The 15975-nt window shown below is 52.1% G+C and overlaps 1 protein-coding gene across 2 annotated transcripts in view; it reads left to right on the top strand.

Annotated features, from left to right (window-relative positions):
- Positions 1 to 15975, top strand: part of LOC123997602 (nuclear factor 1 A-type-like) — a 241295-nt gene that overhangs the window by 145295 nt on the left and 80025 nt on the right. For both annotated transcript variants that reach the window (XM_046302019.1, XM_046302013.1), the window contains exon 5: positions 10668 to 10785. In XM_046302019.1, the coding sequence (XP_046157975.1) occupies positions 10668 to 10785 (118 nt within the window). The remainder of the gene's footprint in view (positions 1 to 10667; positions 10786 to 15975) is intronic.

Raw genomic sequence — 15975 nt, 5'->3', positions numbered from 1 at the left:
CTCCTCTTGGAGAAGAAGAAAAGGGAAGATAAAGGGAAAGGGGAGGGGAGAGGAGGAGGTGAGAGGAGGAGGGGAGAGGAGGAGGTGAGAGGAGGAGGGGAGAGGAGGAGGGGAGAGGAGGAGGTGAGGGAGGTAGAAAGAAAGAAACTCCTCCAGACAAATCTTTGTCATTGGAGAAGGAGGAGACGGAAAGATGAAGGAGAGATGGAGAGACAAAGGAGAGATGGAGAGACAAAGGAGAGATGGAGAGACAAAGGAGAGATGGAGAGACAAAGGAGAGATGGAGAGACAAAGGAGAGATGGAGAGACAAGGAGAGATGGAGAGACAAGGAGAGATGGAGAGACAAAGGAGAGATGGAGAGACAAAGGAGAGATGGAGAGACAAGGAGAGATGGAGAGACAAGGAGAGATGGAGAGACAAAGGGGAGATGGAGAGACAAAGAGAGATGGAGAGACAAAGGAGAGATGGAGAGACAAAGGAGAGATGGAGAGACAAAGGAGAAATGGAGAGAGAGTGAGGAAAGAGAAAAACATGACCTTTAAAAAGTGTGTTCTACATACAACACAGGGAGGGAGGGAGGGGGTGCAGAACGATCCATTCGGTCCTGTCGTTAGCCCCCGCTAACAATAGCCCATTGAAAGTGCCTGTCAGCACTCTGACTGGAGACCCTTCTGATCAAAGATTCATTGATCACCCCCACCCCCCACCACACACACCCCCCACCACATACACCCTCCCCTCACTCACGCCATCTCTCCATCCCTCCTTTGTCATCCGTTTCAACCTCTCCCGGACCCAGTCTGTAATACCTACATGTTTCAAGTAGACCACCATAGTCCCTGTAGCTAAGAACGCCAAGGCAACCTGCCTAAATGACTTTCGCCCCGTAGTACTCACATCTGTAGCCATGTAATGCATTGAAAGGCTGGTCATGGCTCACATCGACACCATCATCCCAGACACCCTAGACCCACTCCAATTCACATACCGCCCCAACAGATCCACAGATGATGCAATCTCTATTGCACTCCACACTACCCTCTCTCACCTGGTCAAGAGGAATGCCTAAGTGAGAATGCTATTCATTGACTACAGCTCAGCGTTCAACACCATAGTGTCCTCAAAGCTCATCACTAAGCTAAGGATCCTGGGACTAAACACCACCCTCTGAAACTGGATCCTGGACTTCCTGACGGGCCGCCCCCAGTTGGTAAGGGTAGGCAGCAACACATCTGCCACGCTGATCGTCTGCCACGCTGAGGGGGGCCCCTCAGGGGTGCGTGCTTAGTCCCCTCCTGTACTCACTGTTCACCCAATGACTGCGTGACCGCTCACGACTCCCAGCACCATGATTAAGTTTTCCAGACGACATGGCGGTGGTAGGCCTGATCACCAACAACGATGAGTCAGACTATAGGGAGGAGATCAGAGACCTGCCAGTGTGGTGCCAGGACAAGAGCTGATCATGAAACAGAGGCCAGAGTACGCCCCCTATTCTCATTGACGGGGCTGCAGTTGAGCAGGTTGAGAGCTTAAAGATCCTTGGTGTCCACATCACCATCAAACTAACATGGTCCAGACATACAAAGACAGTCGTGAAGAGGGCACGAAAAACCTATTCCCCCTCAGGAGACTGAAAATACTTGACATGGGTCAGCAGATCCTCCAAAGGTTCTACTTCTGCACCTTCGAGAGCATCCTGACTGTTTGCATCACCGCCTGGTATGGCAAATGCTCAGCCTCCGACCACGAGGCACTACAGAGGATAGTGCAAACGGCCGGTACATCACTGGAGCCAAGCTTCCTGCCATCCAGGACCTCTATACTAGGCGGTGTCAGAGGAAGGCCCTAAAAATTGTCAAAGACTCCAGCAACCCTAGTCATAGACTGTTCTCTAGGCTACTGCACGGCAAGCGGTACCGGAGCGCCAAGTCTAGGTCCAAGAGGCTCTGAACAGCTTCTACCCCCAAGTCATAAGACTCCTGAACATCTAGTCAAATGGCATGTATGATAGATTTATTTAAGAGAGTGGAGAGGGACCAGGGGGTGGGTTGACTTGAAAGTGCAGAGCTATAGATGAGGGGTCGTTATTGAATGGGGCGACAGGCCGCCTTCACCCCCCCTCATCATCCTCCCCTTCCCCTACCCATCCTCCCCTACCTCCCCCTCTGTACGGTAGTGTGACCTTGGCTTTGTGCACCCATTACACAATTCAGTGGCAGGGCCCAATCGAATCTGCTTCTGTCGATCAATATCCTATTAAAGCACCACACAAAAAACGAGAATGAGAGAGAGAGAGAGACAGGGGGTGGAGGAAGGGAAGAGAGAGAGAGTGGGGGGTAGAGGGGGGGGAGAGAGAGAGGGGGTAGAGGGAGGGAATAGAGAGAGAGGGGGTAGAGAGAGAGAAATGGGGGGTATAGGGAGGGAAGAGAGAAGGGGGGTAGAGGGAAGGGAGAGCGAGAATGGGGGAGAGATAGAGAGGGGGTTAGAGGAAGGGAAGAGAGAGAAGGAAGAGAGAAAGAGAGAGGGATGGGAGAGAGAGAGGCATAGAGGGAGGTAAGAGAGAGAAAGTGGGGGTAGAGGGAGGGAAGAGAGAGGGGGTAGAGGAAGGGTAGAGAGAGAGGGAGGGGTAGAGGGATGGGGGTAGATGGAGGGTAGAGAGAGAGGGGGTAGGAGGAGGAATGACAGAGGGGGGTAGAGAGAGGGGGGTAGAGAGAGGGATGAGAGAGGGGGGTAGAGGGGAGGAATGAGAGAGGGGGTAGAGGGGAGGGATGAGAGAGGGGGTAGAGGGGAGGAATGAGAGAGGGGGTAGAGGGGAGGAATGAGAGGGGGTAGAGGGGAGGGATGAGAGAGGGGGTAGAGGGGAGGGATGAGAGAGGGGGTAGAGGGGAGGGATGAGAGAGGGGGTAGAGGGGAGGAATGAGAGAGGGGGTAGAGGGGAGAAATGAGAGAGGGGGTAGAGGGGAGGAATGAGAGAGGGGGTAGAGGGGAGGAATGAGAGAGGGGGTAGAGGGGAGGGATGAGTGAGGGGGTAGAGGGGAGGGATGAGAGAGGGGGTAGAGGGGAGGAATGAGAGAGGGGGGTAGAGGGGAGAAATGAGAGAGGGGGTAGAGGGGAGGAATGAGAGAGGGGGTAGAGGGGAGAAATGAGAGAGGGGTAGAGGGGAGGAATGAGAGAGGGGGTAGAGGGGAGAAATGAGAGAGGGGGTAGAGGGGAGGAATGAGAGAGGGGGTAGAGGGGAGAAATGAGAGAGGGGGTAGAGGGGAGGGATGAGAGAGGGGGTAGAGGGGAGGGATGAGAGAGGGGGTAGAGGGGAGGAATGAGAGAGGGGGGTAGAGGGGAGGGATGAGAGAGGGGGTAGAGGGGAGGGATGAGAGAGGGGGTAGAGGGGAGGAATGAGAGAGGGGGGTAGAGGGGAGGAATGAGAGGGGAGTAGAGGGGAGGGATGATAGAGGGGGTAGAGGGGAGGGATGATAGAGGGGGATAGAGGGGAGGGATGATAGAGGGGGTAGAGGGGAGGGATGAGAGGGGGTAGAGGGGAGGGATGATAGAGGGGGTAGAGGGGAGGGATGATAGAGGGGGTAGAGGGGAGGGATGATAGAGGGGGTAGAGGGGAGGGATGATAGAGGGGGTAGAGGGGAGGGATGATAGAGGGGGTAGAGGGGAGGGATGATAGAGGGGGATAGAGGGGAGGGATGATAGAGGGGGTAGAGGGGAGGGGATGATAGAGGGGGTAGAGGGGAGGGATGAGAGAGGGGGTAGAGGGGAGGAATGAGAGGGGGTAGAGGGGAGGGATGATAGAGGGGGGTAGAGGGGAGGGAATGTAAGTCTTCTTAAACTTAGCTGTTATCACTATGGTGTTTGTTTTCTATATATTTTTGGCGTTACTGTAATTGGTCCGTTAATTTGGGAGATTCTGTTCCTTTCTCTCAGTCTCTTCTCTTCCCTATCAATTCAATTCAATTCATTTCAAGGGGCTTTATTGGCATGGGAAACATTTGTTGTATTTGTATTTACAATGGTGTTTGTTCTTCACTGGTTGCCCTTTTCTTGTGGCAACAGGTAATCTATCTCTGTCTCGTAAGTTTCATCCATCTGCTCAGCGGAGACAGTGGATCACTAGCTGCTCGATGCCAGTTTGCTGGTTCTACTAGAAATTCCCAGTTAGAAGCGGTATCACTAGTTGGTCATGATTGTCACTCTGTAGATCAGTTCCGGTTTGACCTGGCATGCTATAGACCATGCCAGTGGGTACCGCTTGGCACAGCCTGGCATGGAGCAACACACACCTAGGCCAGCAGTGCCCACCTCCATCTCATCTGCTTGTATGTTGGACACACGCACATGAATACAAAATACACACTTACTCTTTCTCTGTGAATGATTGGCATCGTGCTAGAGTGGCACACACAGCACCCACGTCCAGGGGCATGCCCCCCTGGGATCACTCTAACCCATACACACACACAGCACCCACGTCTAGGGGCATGCCCCCCTGGGATCACTCTAACCCATACACACACACACACAGCACCCACGTCTAGGTTGCATGCCCCCCTGGGATCACTCTAACCCATACACACACACAGACCCCACGTCTAGGGGCATGCCCCCCTGGGATCACTCTAACCCATACACACACACAGACCCCACGTCTAGGGGTCATGCCCCCCTGGGATCACTCTAACCCATACACACGCACAGACCCCACGTCTAGGGGCATGCCCCCCTGGGATCACTCTAACCCATTCACACACACAGACCCCACATCTAGGGGCATGCCCCCCTGGGATCACTCTAACCCATACACACACACAGACCCCACGTCTAGGGGCATGCCCCCCTGGGATCACTCTAACCCATACACACACACAGACCCCACGTCTAGGGGCATGCCCCCCTGGGATCACTCTAACCCATACACACACCTGGCCTCTTCTCCTGGCCTCTCCTCCTGGCCTCTTCTCCTGGCCTCTCCTCCTGGCCTCTCCTCCTTCCCTCCATCCTCACCCACCTTGTCTGCCCCCCGGCATACCCTGGCATTACTACTGGGGATACTGTTCACACCACACAATCCACCACACAGTTTGCAAACCTCACCAACCCCACCACCACCAACCCCACCACCACTTCCACCACCAACCAACCCCACCACCACCAACCCCACCACTACCACCACCAACCCCACCACCACCAACCCCACCACCACCAACCCCACCACCACTTCCACCACCACCAACCCCACCACCACCAACCCCACCACCACTTCCACCACTACCACCACCACCAACCCCACCACCACCACCAACCCCACCACCACCACCACCATCACCAACCCCACCACCATCACCAACCCCACCACCACCTCCACCACTACCAACCCCACCACCAACCCCACCACTACCACTACCAACCCCACCACCACCTCCAACCCCACCACCACCACCAACACCACTACCACCAACACCTACCCCACCACCACCACCACCACCACCAACCCCACCACCACCACCACCACCTACCCCACCACCACCAATCCCACCACCACCCCCAACCCCCCACCACACCACCACCACCAATCCCACCACCACCCCAACCCCACCACCACCACCACCACCAATCCCACCACCACCACCAATCCCACCACCACCCCCAACCCCACCACCAACCCCACCACCCCCACCTCCACGAACCCCCAACCCCACCACCACCCCCAACCCCACCACCACCAACCCCACCACCACTACCACCAACCCCACCACTACCACACTGTGTGTGAGTGTGTGAGTGTGTGTGTGTGTGTGTGTGTGTGTGTGTGTGTGTGTGTGTGTGTGTGTGTGTGTGTGTGTGTGTGTGTGTGTGTGTGTGTGTGTGTGTGTGTGTGTGTGTGTGTGTGTGTGTGTGTGTGTGTGTGTGTGTGTGTGTGTGTGTGTGTGTGTGTGTGTGTGTGTGTGTGTATGTGTGTGTGTGTGTGAGTGTGTGTGTGTGTGTATGTGAGTGTGTGTGTGTGAGTGAGTGAGTGAGTGAGTGAGTGAGTGAGTGAGTGAGTGAGTGAGTGTGTGTGTGTGAGTGAAGTCCAGGAGCAGGTCTGCAGGGAGAGAAATACAGTAGTGCTGATCAAGCAGAAAAACTCAAGTCCTGTCAGGCGTCTTCTCTCTCCAATTCAATCCAATTCAATTCCAGGGGCTTTATTGCCATTTGAAACATATGTTAACATTCCCAAAGCAAGTGATAAACAAAAGTGAAATGAACAATAAAAATGAACAGTTAACATTACAATCACAACAGTTCCAAAGCAATAGAGACATTTCAAATGTCATATTATGTCTATATACAGTGTTGTAACGATGTGCAAATAGTTTAACTACAAAAATGAAAATGAATAAACATAAATATGATATGGGTTGTATTTACAATGGTGTTTGCTCTTCACTGAGAGAGAGAGCGAGAGAGAGAGAGAGAGAGAGAGAGAGAGAGAGAGAGAGAGAGAGAGAGAGAGAGAGAGAGAGAGAGAGAGAGAGAGAGAGAGAGAGAGAGAGAGAGAGAGAGAGATATGTGGATGTAGATTGAGACAATGCACTTTCTCTGCACCAGCAAGGCACTGCAATGTAGTTTGACGGATAGTGAGGGAGGGAGAAAGAGAGAAGGGCTCCATCAGAGAGAGAGAGAGATGAAGGTTCTGTCAGAGAGAAAGAGAAAATGACAGAGGGAGGGGAGGAGAAAGAAGGATCAATATTGGCCTGATAGCTACAGGCTTCATTTGGAATCGTCCAGGCAAAAAGCACTTGATAAAGCCCTTAAGAGGTAGAGACTGCAGATGACCTATATGATTGATTTCCATTCCAGTCAGACAGACTGCAGTGCTGGTCACTTCCCCCTCCCTACCTCTCCCTCTATTCTTCCCCCTCTCTATCCCGTAGATCACTCCATCTCACCTGTACAACGGAAGGGCTCCCAATTTAGGCCCCGCTTCTCTCTATCCTGCTGTGTATCCCCCTCTCATTCTACCCCTCTTTCTCTCTCTTTTCCTCTTTCCTCTCATTTTCATCTCTTTGTACCTTCTTATCTCCCGCTGTCCCTCTCTTGCCTCCATCTCTTTCCTCCCTCCATCCCGCTAATCTTTCCTTCTATAACCTTCTCTCTCTCCTTCTCTCTCTCCATCCCCTCCCACCTTCCCTTCATCTCTTTATCCCTCTCTCCAGACCAGAGCTATAGGCTGAGTTACTGCAGCCCGGTGTCCAGGTTAGCTCTCTCACAAATGACTTACCCTATTAGCCATGCAAATGTACCCACTGCTTTTCTGCCTGCGTCGTAAATAACACCCAGCCACTTTGGATTAGGAAGAGGGAGGAGAGGAGGGAGGAGAGGAGGGAGAAGAGGAGGGAGAAGAGGAGGGAGGAGAGGATGGAGAAGAGGAGGGAGGAGAGGAGGGAGGAGAGGAGGGAGAAGAGGAGGGAGGAGAGGAGGGAGGAGAGGAGGGAGGAGAGGAGGGAGAAGAGGAGGGGGAGGAGAGGAGGGAGGAGAGGAGGGAGGAGAGGAGGGAGGAGAGGAGGGAGGAGAGGAGGGAGGAGAGGAGGGAGGAGAGGAGGGAGGAGAGGAGGGAGGAGAGGAGGAGGAGGAGAGGAGGGGAGGAGAGGAGGGAGGAGAGGAGGGAGGGGAGGAGAGGAGGGAGGAGAGGAGGGAGGAGAGGAGGGAGGAGAGGAGGGAGGAGAGGAGGGAGGAGAGGAGGGAGAAGAGGAGGGAGGAGAGGAGGGAGAAGAGGAGGGAGGAGAGGAGTGAGGAGAGGAGGGAGAAGAGGAGGGAGAAGAGGAGGGAGGAGGAGGAGGAGGGAGGAGAGGAGGGAGGAGAGGAGGGAGGAGAGGAGGGAGGAGAGGAGGGAGGAGAGGAGGGAGAAGAGGAGGGAGGAGAGGAGGGAGGGGAGGGAGGGAGGGAGGAGAGGAGGGAGAGGGAGGAGAGAGGAGAGGAGGGAGGAGAGGAGGGAGGAGAGGAGGGAGGAGAAGAGGAGGGAGGAGAGGAGGGAGGAGGAGAGGAGGGAGAAGAGGAGGGAGGAGAGGAGGGAGAAGAGGAGGGAGGAGAGGAGGGAGGAGAGGAGGGAGGAGAAGAGGGAGAAGAGGAGGGAGGAGAGGAGGGAGAAGAGGAGGGAGGAGAGGAGGGAGAAGAGAAGGGAGAAGAGGAGGGAGGAGAGGAGGGAGAAGAGGAGGGAGGAGAGGAGGGAGGAGAGGAGGGAGGGTGTAGAGGGGGATTGAAAGAGGGAAAAAAGAGAGATGGCTTAGAAATTATACTGGCTCTCTTTTTTGGGGGGGCGGGGGGGGTTGAGTCTTCCGGGGTAACTCGACTACGCGGAACAGTGTTTAATACATATATATTTTGCCAGTTATCGGGAGAGGTGGGCGCCGCGTTGTGATGATGCGTGCACTATTGCGCTCTCTCCTCCCTCTCCTTTTCTGTCTCACTCCATTCCTCCATCCCTCTTTCTTTCTCTCCCTTTCTCTCCCAGTAGCAGTGTCCTCTCCCAATGTTAATTAGGAACACCATTACTGTATCTGTCACAGCAGCCTCCTCCTCTCATCCTCTCGTCCTCTCCTCCATTTGGTCTGCAGCAGTGACTCTCCTCTGACCTCTTCCTCCTCCTCTCATCCTCTCCTCCATTTGTTCTGCAGCAGTGACTCTCTTACCTCTTCCTCTCCTCCGTTTGTTCTGCAGCAGTGACTCTCTGACCTTTTCCTCCTCCTCTCGTCCTCTCCTCCATTTGGTCTGCAGCAGTGACTCTCTGACCTCTTCCTCCTCCTCTCATCCTCTCCTCCATTTGTTCTGCAGCAGTGACTCTCTTACCTCTTCCTCTCCTCCGTTTGTTCTGCAGCAGTGACTCTCTGACCTTTTCCTCCTCCTCTCGTCCTCTCCTCCATTTGGTCTGCAGCAGTGACTCTCTGACCTCTTCCTCCTCCTCTCATCCTCTCCTCTGTTTGTTCTGCAGCAGTGACTCTCTGACCTTTTCCTCCTCCTCTCGTCCTCTCCTCCATTTGGTCTGCAGCAGTGACTCTCTGACCTCTTCCTCCTCTCGTCCTCTCCTCCATTTGTTCTGCTGCGGTGACTCTCTGACCTTTTCCTCCTCCTCTCGTCCTCTCCTCCATTTGTTCTGCAGCAGTGACTCTCTTACATCTTCCTCCTCCTCTCATCCTCTCCTCCATTTGGTCTGCAGCAGTGACTCTCTGACCTCTTCCTCCTCCTCTCGTCCTCTCCTCCATTTGTTCTGCTGCGGTGACTCTCTGACCTTTTCCTCCTCCTCTCGTCCTCTCCTCCATTTGTTCTGCAGCAGTGACTCTCTTACATCTTCCTCCTCCTCTCATCCTCTCCTCCATTTGGTCTGCAGCAGTGACTCTCTGACCTCTTCCTCCTCCTCTCATCCTCTCCTCCGTTTGTTCTGCAGCAGTGACTCTCTGACCTTATCCTCCTCCTCTCGTCCTCTCCTCCATTTGATCTGCAGCAGTGACTCTCTGACCTCTTCCTCCTCCTCTCATCCTCTCCTCCGTTTGTTCTGCAGCAGTGACTCTCTTATCTCTTCCTCCTCCTCTCATCCTCTCCTCCATTTGGTCTGCAGCAGTGACTCTCCTCTGACCTCTTCCTCCTCCTGTTGTCCTCCTCCTCCATTTGGTCTGCAGCAGTGACTCTCTTACCTCTTCCTCTTCCTCTCCTCCATTTGGTCTGCAGCAGTGACTCTCCTCTGACCTCTTCCTCCTCTTTCTCCTCCTCTTCCTCCTCCCCTCCGCATCACGTTTGCGCTGTCCTCATCAAAAATAGTGGTTCCCGTCACCGTGAATATAAAGAGGCACCAACTGCCTTTATGGACTGGATGACAAAAGGTGCCAGCTAGTCCCACGGTGACCTACAACACACACAGACACACACACACACACACACACACACACACACACACACACACACACACACACACACACACACACACACACACACACACACACACACACACACACACACACACACACACACACACACACACACACACACACACACACACACACACACACACACAAGCAAGCAGGTAGCGGGAAGGGAAACCTTTTAAGTCAGACACTTAAGGGCAACAAGGTGAACGAGGTACCGGGTGCATCTAAAGTGACTCTCCACTCCCTCTTATCTCCTCTCCTCTTGTCTCCTCTCCTCTTATCTCCTTTCCTATCCTCTTGTCTCCTTTCCTCTTATTTCCTCTCCTCTGTTCTCCTCTCCTCTTGTCTCCTCTTATCTCCTCTCCTCTTGTCTCCTCTCCTCTGCAGGTGAAAGTAGAGAGGAGAGGAGACATGGAGAGGACACAAGGAGAGGAGGGCCACTTATTGAGATGTACACTGTGGTAGTTTAATAAATGGTAACACCTAATGTTCTTGTTCTCTCTCCTTGTTCTCTCTCTCTCTCTCTCTCTCTCTCTCTCTCTCTCTCTCTCTCTCTCTCTCTCTCTCTCTCTCTCTCTCTCTCTCTCTCTCTCTCTCTCTCCCCTCTCTGTCCCTCTCTCTCCCCCGCTCTCCCCCTCTCTCTCTCTCTCTCTCTCTCTCTCTCTCTCTCTCTCTCTCTCTCTCTCTCTCTCTCTCTCTCTCTCTCTCCCCTCTCTCTCCCCCTCTCTCTCTCTCCCTCCTCTCTCTTTCTCTCTCTCTAGCCCCCATCGCAGCTGGGACGGGTCCTAACTTCTCGCTGGCCGACCTGGACAGCTCCTCCTACTACAGCATGAGCCCTGGGGCAATGAGGCGACCCTTACCCAGCACATCCTCCAGCAGGTACACACACACACACACACATAAACACACGCACACAAATAAACACACACTCACATATAAACACATACACACACATACACAAACACACATATAAACACACACACACACATATAAACACACACACACACATATAAACACACACACACACATATAAACACGCACACATATAAACACACACAGTCACACACACACACACCCCCCCACACACACAAACACACACATACACACATATATTAACACACACACACATATAAACACACACACACAGAAAGAGAGAGGCACACACAGAGACAGGCACGTACACCTGCATACACACACACACACACACGCTTAGACACATAAGCACACACAGTTAGGCATGCGCACACACACACACACACTCGCTCATTCCCATAGTAAAACCCTAGTCACCCCACAGTGTGTATTTGTGCATATGTACGTTTGTGCATTAAAGAAAAACTAACAGGTCTGTGAGAGTCGGAATTCTTACTGGTTGGTAGGTGATCAAATACTTATGTCATGCAATAAAATGCAAATTAATTACTTAAAAATCATACAGTGTGATTTTCTGGATTTTTGTTTTATATTCCGTCTCTCACAGTTGAAGTGTAACTGTGATACAAATTACAGACCTCTACATGCTTTGTAAGTATTAAAACCTGCAAAATCAGCAGTGTATCAAATACTTGTTCTCCCCACTGTAGCTCAATAAGACAAGACAGATATCGGCCTCCACTGGGCTAGAAGTGTATCCTTAACTCATAAGTGGGTTCAATCTCGCGGTTAGTTAGGGCACATACAGTCCTAGCATGTCGGCGTGGGTTCAGCGTTGGTTTGATTCCGGCCTATGCCCTTTTGACACAAATATTTTGATACCCTGATTGACTTGATGTAGTTACACATTTAAAATATGGACAGTCCAGGATTATTTTCCCCCTGATGTTGATAGGAAATGACCAGACACTGATGTTAATAGGAAATGACCAGACACTGATGTTGATAGGAAATGACCAGGCACTGATGTTGATAGGAAATGACCAGACACTGATGTTGATAGGAAATGACCAGACACTGATGTTGATAGGAAATGATCAAACACTGATGTTGATAGGAAATGACCAGACACTGATGTTGATAGGAAATGACCAGACACTGATGTTGATAGGAAATGACCAGACACTGATGTTGATAGGAAATGACCAGACACTGATGTTGATAGGAAATGACCAGACACTGATGTAGGAAATGCACTGATGTTGGAAATGACCATGGCACTGATGTTGATAGGAAATGACCATGACACTGATGTTGATAGGAAATGACCATGATCAAACACTGATGTTGATAGGAAATGACCAGACACTGATGTTGATAGGAAATGACCAGACACTGATGTTGATAGGAAATGACCAGGCACTGATGTTGATAGGAAATGATCAAACACTGATGTTGATAGGAAATAACCAGACACTGATGTTGATAGGAAATGACCAGACACTGATATTGATAGGAAATGACCAGACACTGATGTTGATAGGAAATGACCAGACACTGATGTTGATAGGAAATGACTAGACACTGATGGATAAACAGGAAACAAATAAAACAATAAGCCAGGACACCAACATCGGTTTCATACAAAATGATTTTCCAGTACTGGGCTAGAAGTTGTGATGCTTGGAGCCTGACGTGCTGCTCAGACCACTGCACTAGTTCACAATGCTCTAGGAAGCCCTTAGAATACTGGATGGTATGAGGTGGGATGGTTTGCAGAGCCTTCCCCAAACCATAGCCCCCTCGGGACGGCACTGCATTGTATATCCTACAAACACCGCATCCAGCTGCTCCCTGGCGATTTATACATTAAATATCTATTTAAATGATTTTCCTCCTGCGGACGGAATGGGTCGTATTAAGATCCGACTTCTGCACACACACATATTCTGTGCTATGGTTAAACTTGCGCATGTTAAATACGCATGTGTTTGCATATAAAATCAAATCAAATGTTATTTGTCACATAGCCAAATATAACAGGTGTAGACCTTAACGTGAAATGCTTACTTATAAGCCCTTAACCAACAATGCTGTTCAAGAAATAGAGTTAAGAAAATATTTACTAACTAGACTAAAGTAAAAAATGTAATTAAATCAAAAAGTAACACAAGAAAATGACATAATAGCGAGGCTATATACAGGGGTACTGGTACTGAGACAATGTGCGGGGGTACAGGTTAGTTGAGGTCATTTGTAAAGTGACTATGCATAGATAATAAACAGCGAGTAGCAGCAGTGTAAAAACAATGTAAATAGTCTGGGTGGCCATTTGATGAATTGTTCAGCAGTCTTATGACTTGGTGGTAGAAGCTGTGTCATGGAGCCTTTTGGTTCTAGACTTGGCGCTCCGGTACCGCTTTCCGTGAAGTAGCAGAGAGAACAGTCTATGATTTGGGAGACTGGAGTCTAACAATTTTATAAGCCTTCCTCTGACACCGTCTAGTATGTGTGTGTGTGCAAGAGCATGTGTACCCATACACACATTTGTGCGTGTGTACGTCTCCACATATCCAAGTCTGTGTGTAAGCTCACATACACCACCAGCCCACCCCTCTCTCCGGTCAGCCTTCCTTCCTATCAAAGCAAACAGGTCTGAACAAGGAGGCAGTGTGTGGACACGCTCGGCCCTAATTACGTGATTACCAGGAAAGCTCACCAGCAGACATCACATTCACAAATAAATGTCAGAACCAACGGCAAGGGAAATAACTCACTGGTCTAAGGGTGCATCCCAAGTGGAACATTGTTACCTATATAGTGCATTACTTCTAACCAGAGCCCGTATTGGCCCTGGTCAAAAGTAGTGCACTATAATGGGAATTGGGGTGCCATTTGGGATCTACTCTTAGCCTCACTAACAGAGACAGATATACTGTACACACACCAGCACCAAACCACAGTCCGTCTTTGACTGGGGGGAGAGCTTCAGTGTGTGACTTGGGGGACAGCTTCAGTGTTTGAATGGGGGGACAGCTTCAATGTTTGAATGGGGGACAGCTTCAGTGTTTGAATGGGGGACAGCTTCAGTGTGTGACTGGGGGACAGCTTCAGTGTTTGACTGTGGGGGGCAGCTTCAGTGTTTGACTGGGGGACAGCTTCAGTGTGTGACTGGGGGGCAGCTTCAGTGTTTGACTGGGGGACAGCTTCAGTGTTTGACTGGGGGACAGCTTCAGTGTTTGAATGGGGGACAGCTTCAGTGTTTGAATGGGGGAACAGCTTCAGTGTGTGACTGGGGGACAGCTTCAGTGTTTGACTGTGGGGGGCAGCTTCAGTGTTTGACTGTGGGGGGCAGCTTCAGTGTGTGACTGGGGGGCAGCTTCCGTGTTTGACTGAGGGGACAGCTTCAGTGTTTGACTGGGGGACAGCTTCAGTGTGTGACTGGGGGGCAGCTTCAGTGTTTGACTGGGGGTCAGCTTCAGTGTGACTGGGGGACAGCTTCAGTGTTTGACTGGGGGACAGCTTCAGTGTGACTGGGGGACAGCTTCAGTGTTTGACTGGGGGACAGCTTCAGTGTGTGACTGGGGGGCAGCTTCCGTGTTTGACTGAGGGGACAGCTTCAGTGTGACTGGGGGACAGCTTCAGTGTGTGACTGGGGGACAGCTTCAGTGTTTGACTGGGGGACAGCTTCAGTGTGACTGGGGGACAGCTTCAGTGTGTGACTGGGGGGCAGCTTCCGTGTTTGACTGGGGGACAGCTTCAGTGTGTGACTGGGGGCAGCTTCAGTGTTTGACTGGGGGGCAGCTTCAGTGTTTGACTGGGGGTCAGCTTCAGTGTGACTGGGGGACAGCTTCAGTGTTTGACTGGGGGACAGCTTCAGTGTGACTGGGGGACAGCTTCAGTGTTTGACTGGGGGACAGCTTCAGTGTGTGACTGGGGGCAGCTTCCGTGTTTGACTGAGGGGACAGCTTCAGTGTGACTGGGGGACAGCTTCAGTGTTTGACTGGGGGACAGCTTCAGTGTGACTGGGGGACAGCTTCAGTGTTTGACTGGGGGACAGCTTCAGTGTGTGATTGGGGGACAGCTTCAGTGTGTGACTGGGGGACAGCTTCATTGTTTGACTGGGGGACAGCTTCAGTGTGACTGGGGGACAGCTTCAGTGTGTGACTGGGGGTCAGCTTCAGTGTTTGACTGGGGGACAGCTTCAGTGTGACTGGGGGACAGCTTCAGTGTGTGACTGGGGGGCAGCTTCCGTGTTTAACTGGGGGTCAGCTTCAGTGTTTGACTGGGGGACAGCTTCAGTGTGTGACTGGGGGATGGGGCAGCGTCCGTGTTTGACTGGGGGTCAGCTTCAGTGTTTGACTGGGGGGCAGCTTCAGTGTGACTGGGGGAAGCTTCCGTGTTTGACTGGGGGCAGCTTCAGTGTGTGACTGGGGGGCAGCTTCAGTGTGTGACTGGGGGGCAGCTTCAGTGTTTGACTGGGGGACAGCTTCCGTGTTTGACTGGGGGACAGCTTTAGTGTGTGACTGGGGGGTCAGCTTCAGTGTGTGACTGGGGGGCAGCTTCAGTGTTTGACTGGGGGACAGCTTCCGTGTTTGACTGGGGGACAGCTTCAGTGTGTGACGGGGGGCAGCTTCAGTGTTTGACTGGTGGGACAGCTTCCGTGTTTGACTGGGGGAGGGCAGCTTCCGTGTTTGACTGGGGGACAGCTTCAGTGTGACTGGGGGACAGCTTCAGTGTGTGACTGGGGGACAGCTTCATTGTTTGACTGGGGGACAGCTTCAGTGTGACTGGGGGAACAGCTTTAGTGTGTGACTGGGGGTCAGCTTCAGTGTTTGACTGGGGGACAGCTTCAGTGTGACTGGGGGACAGCTTCAGTGTGTGACTGGGGGGCAGCTTCAGTGTGTGACTGGGGGCAGCTTCCGTGTTTGACTGAGGGGACAGCTTCAGTGTGACTGGGGGACAGCTTCAGTGTTTGACTGGGGGACAGCTTCAGTGTGACTGGGGGACAGCTTCAGTGTTTGACTGGGGGACAGCTTCAGTGTGTGATTGGGGGGCAGCTTCCGTGTTTGACTGGGGGACAGCTTCAGTGTGACTGGGGGACAGCTTCAGTGTGTGACTGGGGGACAGCTTCATTGTTTGACTGGGGGACAGCTTCAGTGTGACTGGGGGACAGCTTCAGTGTGTGACTGGGGG

Source organism: Oncorhynchus gorbuscha, linkage group LG02 (genome assembly GCF_021184085.1).
Source record: "Oncorhynchus gorbuscha isolate QuinsamMale2020 ecotype Even-year linkage group LG02, OgorEven_v1.0, whole genome shotgun sequence".
NCBI lineage: Eukaryota > Metazoa > Chordata > Actinopteri > Salmoniformes > Salmonidae > Oncorhynchus > Oncorhynchus gorbuscha.
Note: the sequence above shows the minus strand (reverse complement) of the source record. Positions and strands in the feature narration are given on the sequence as shown.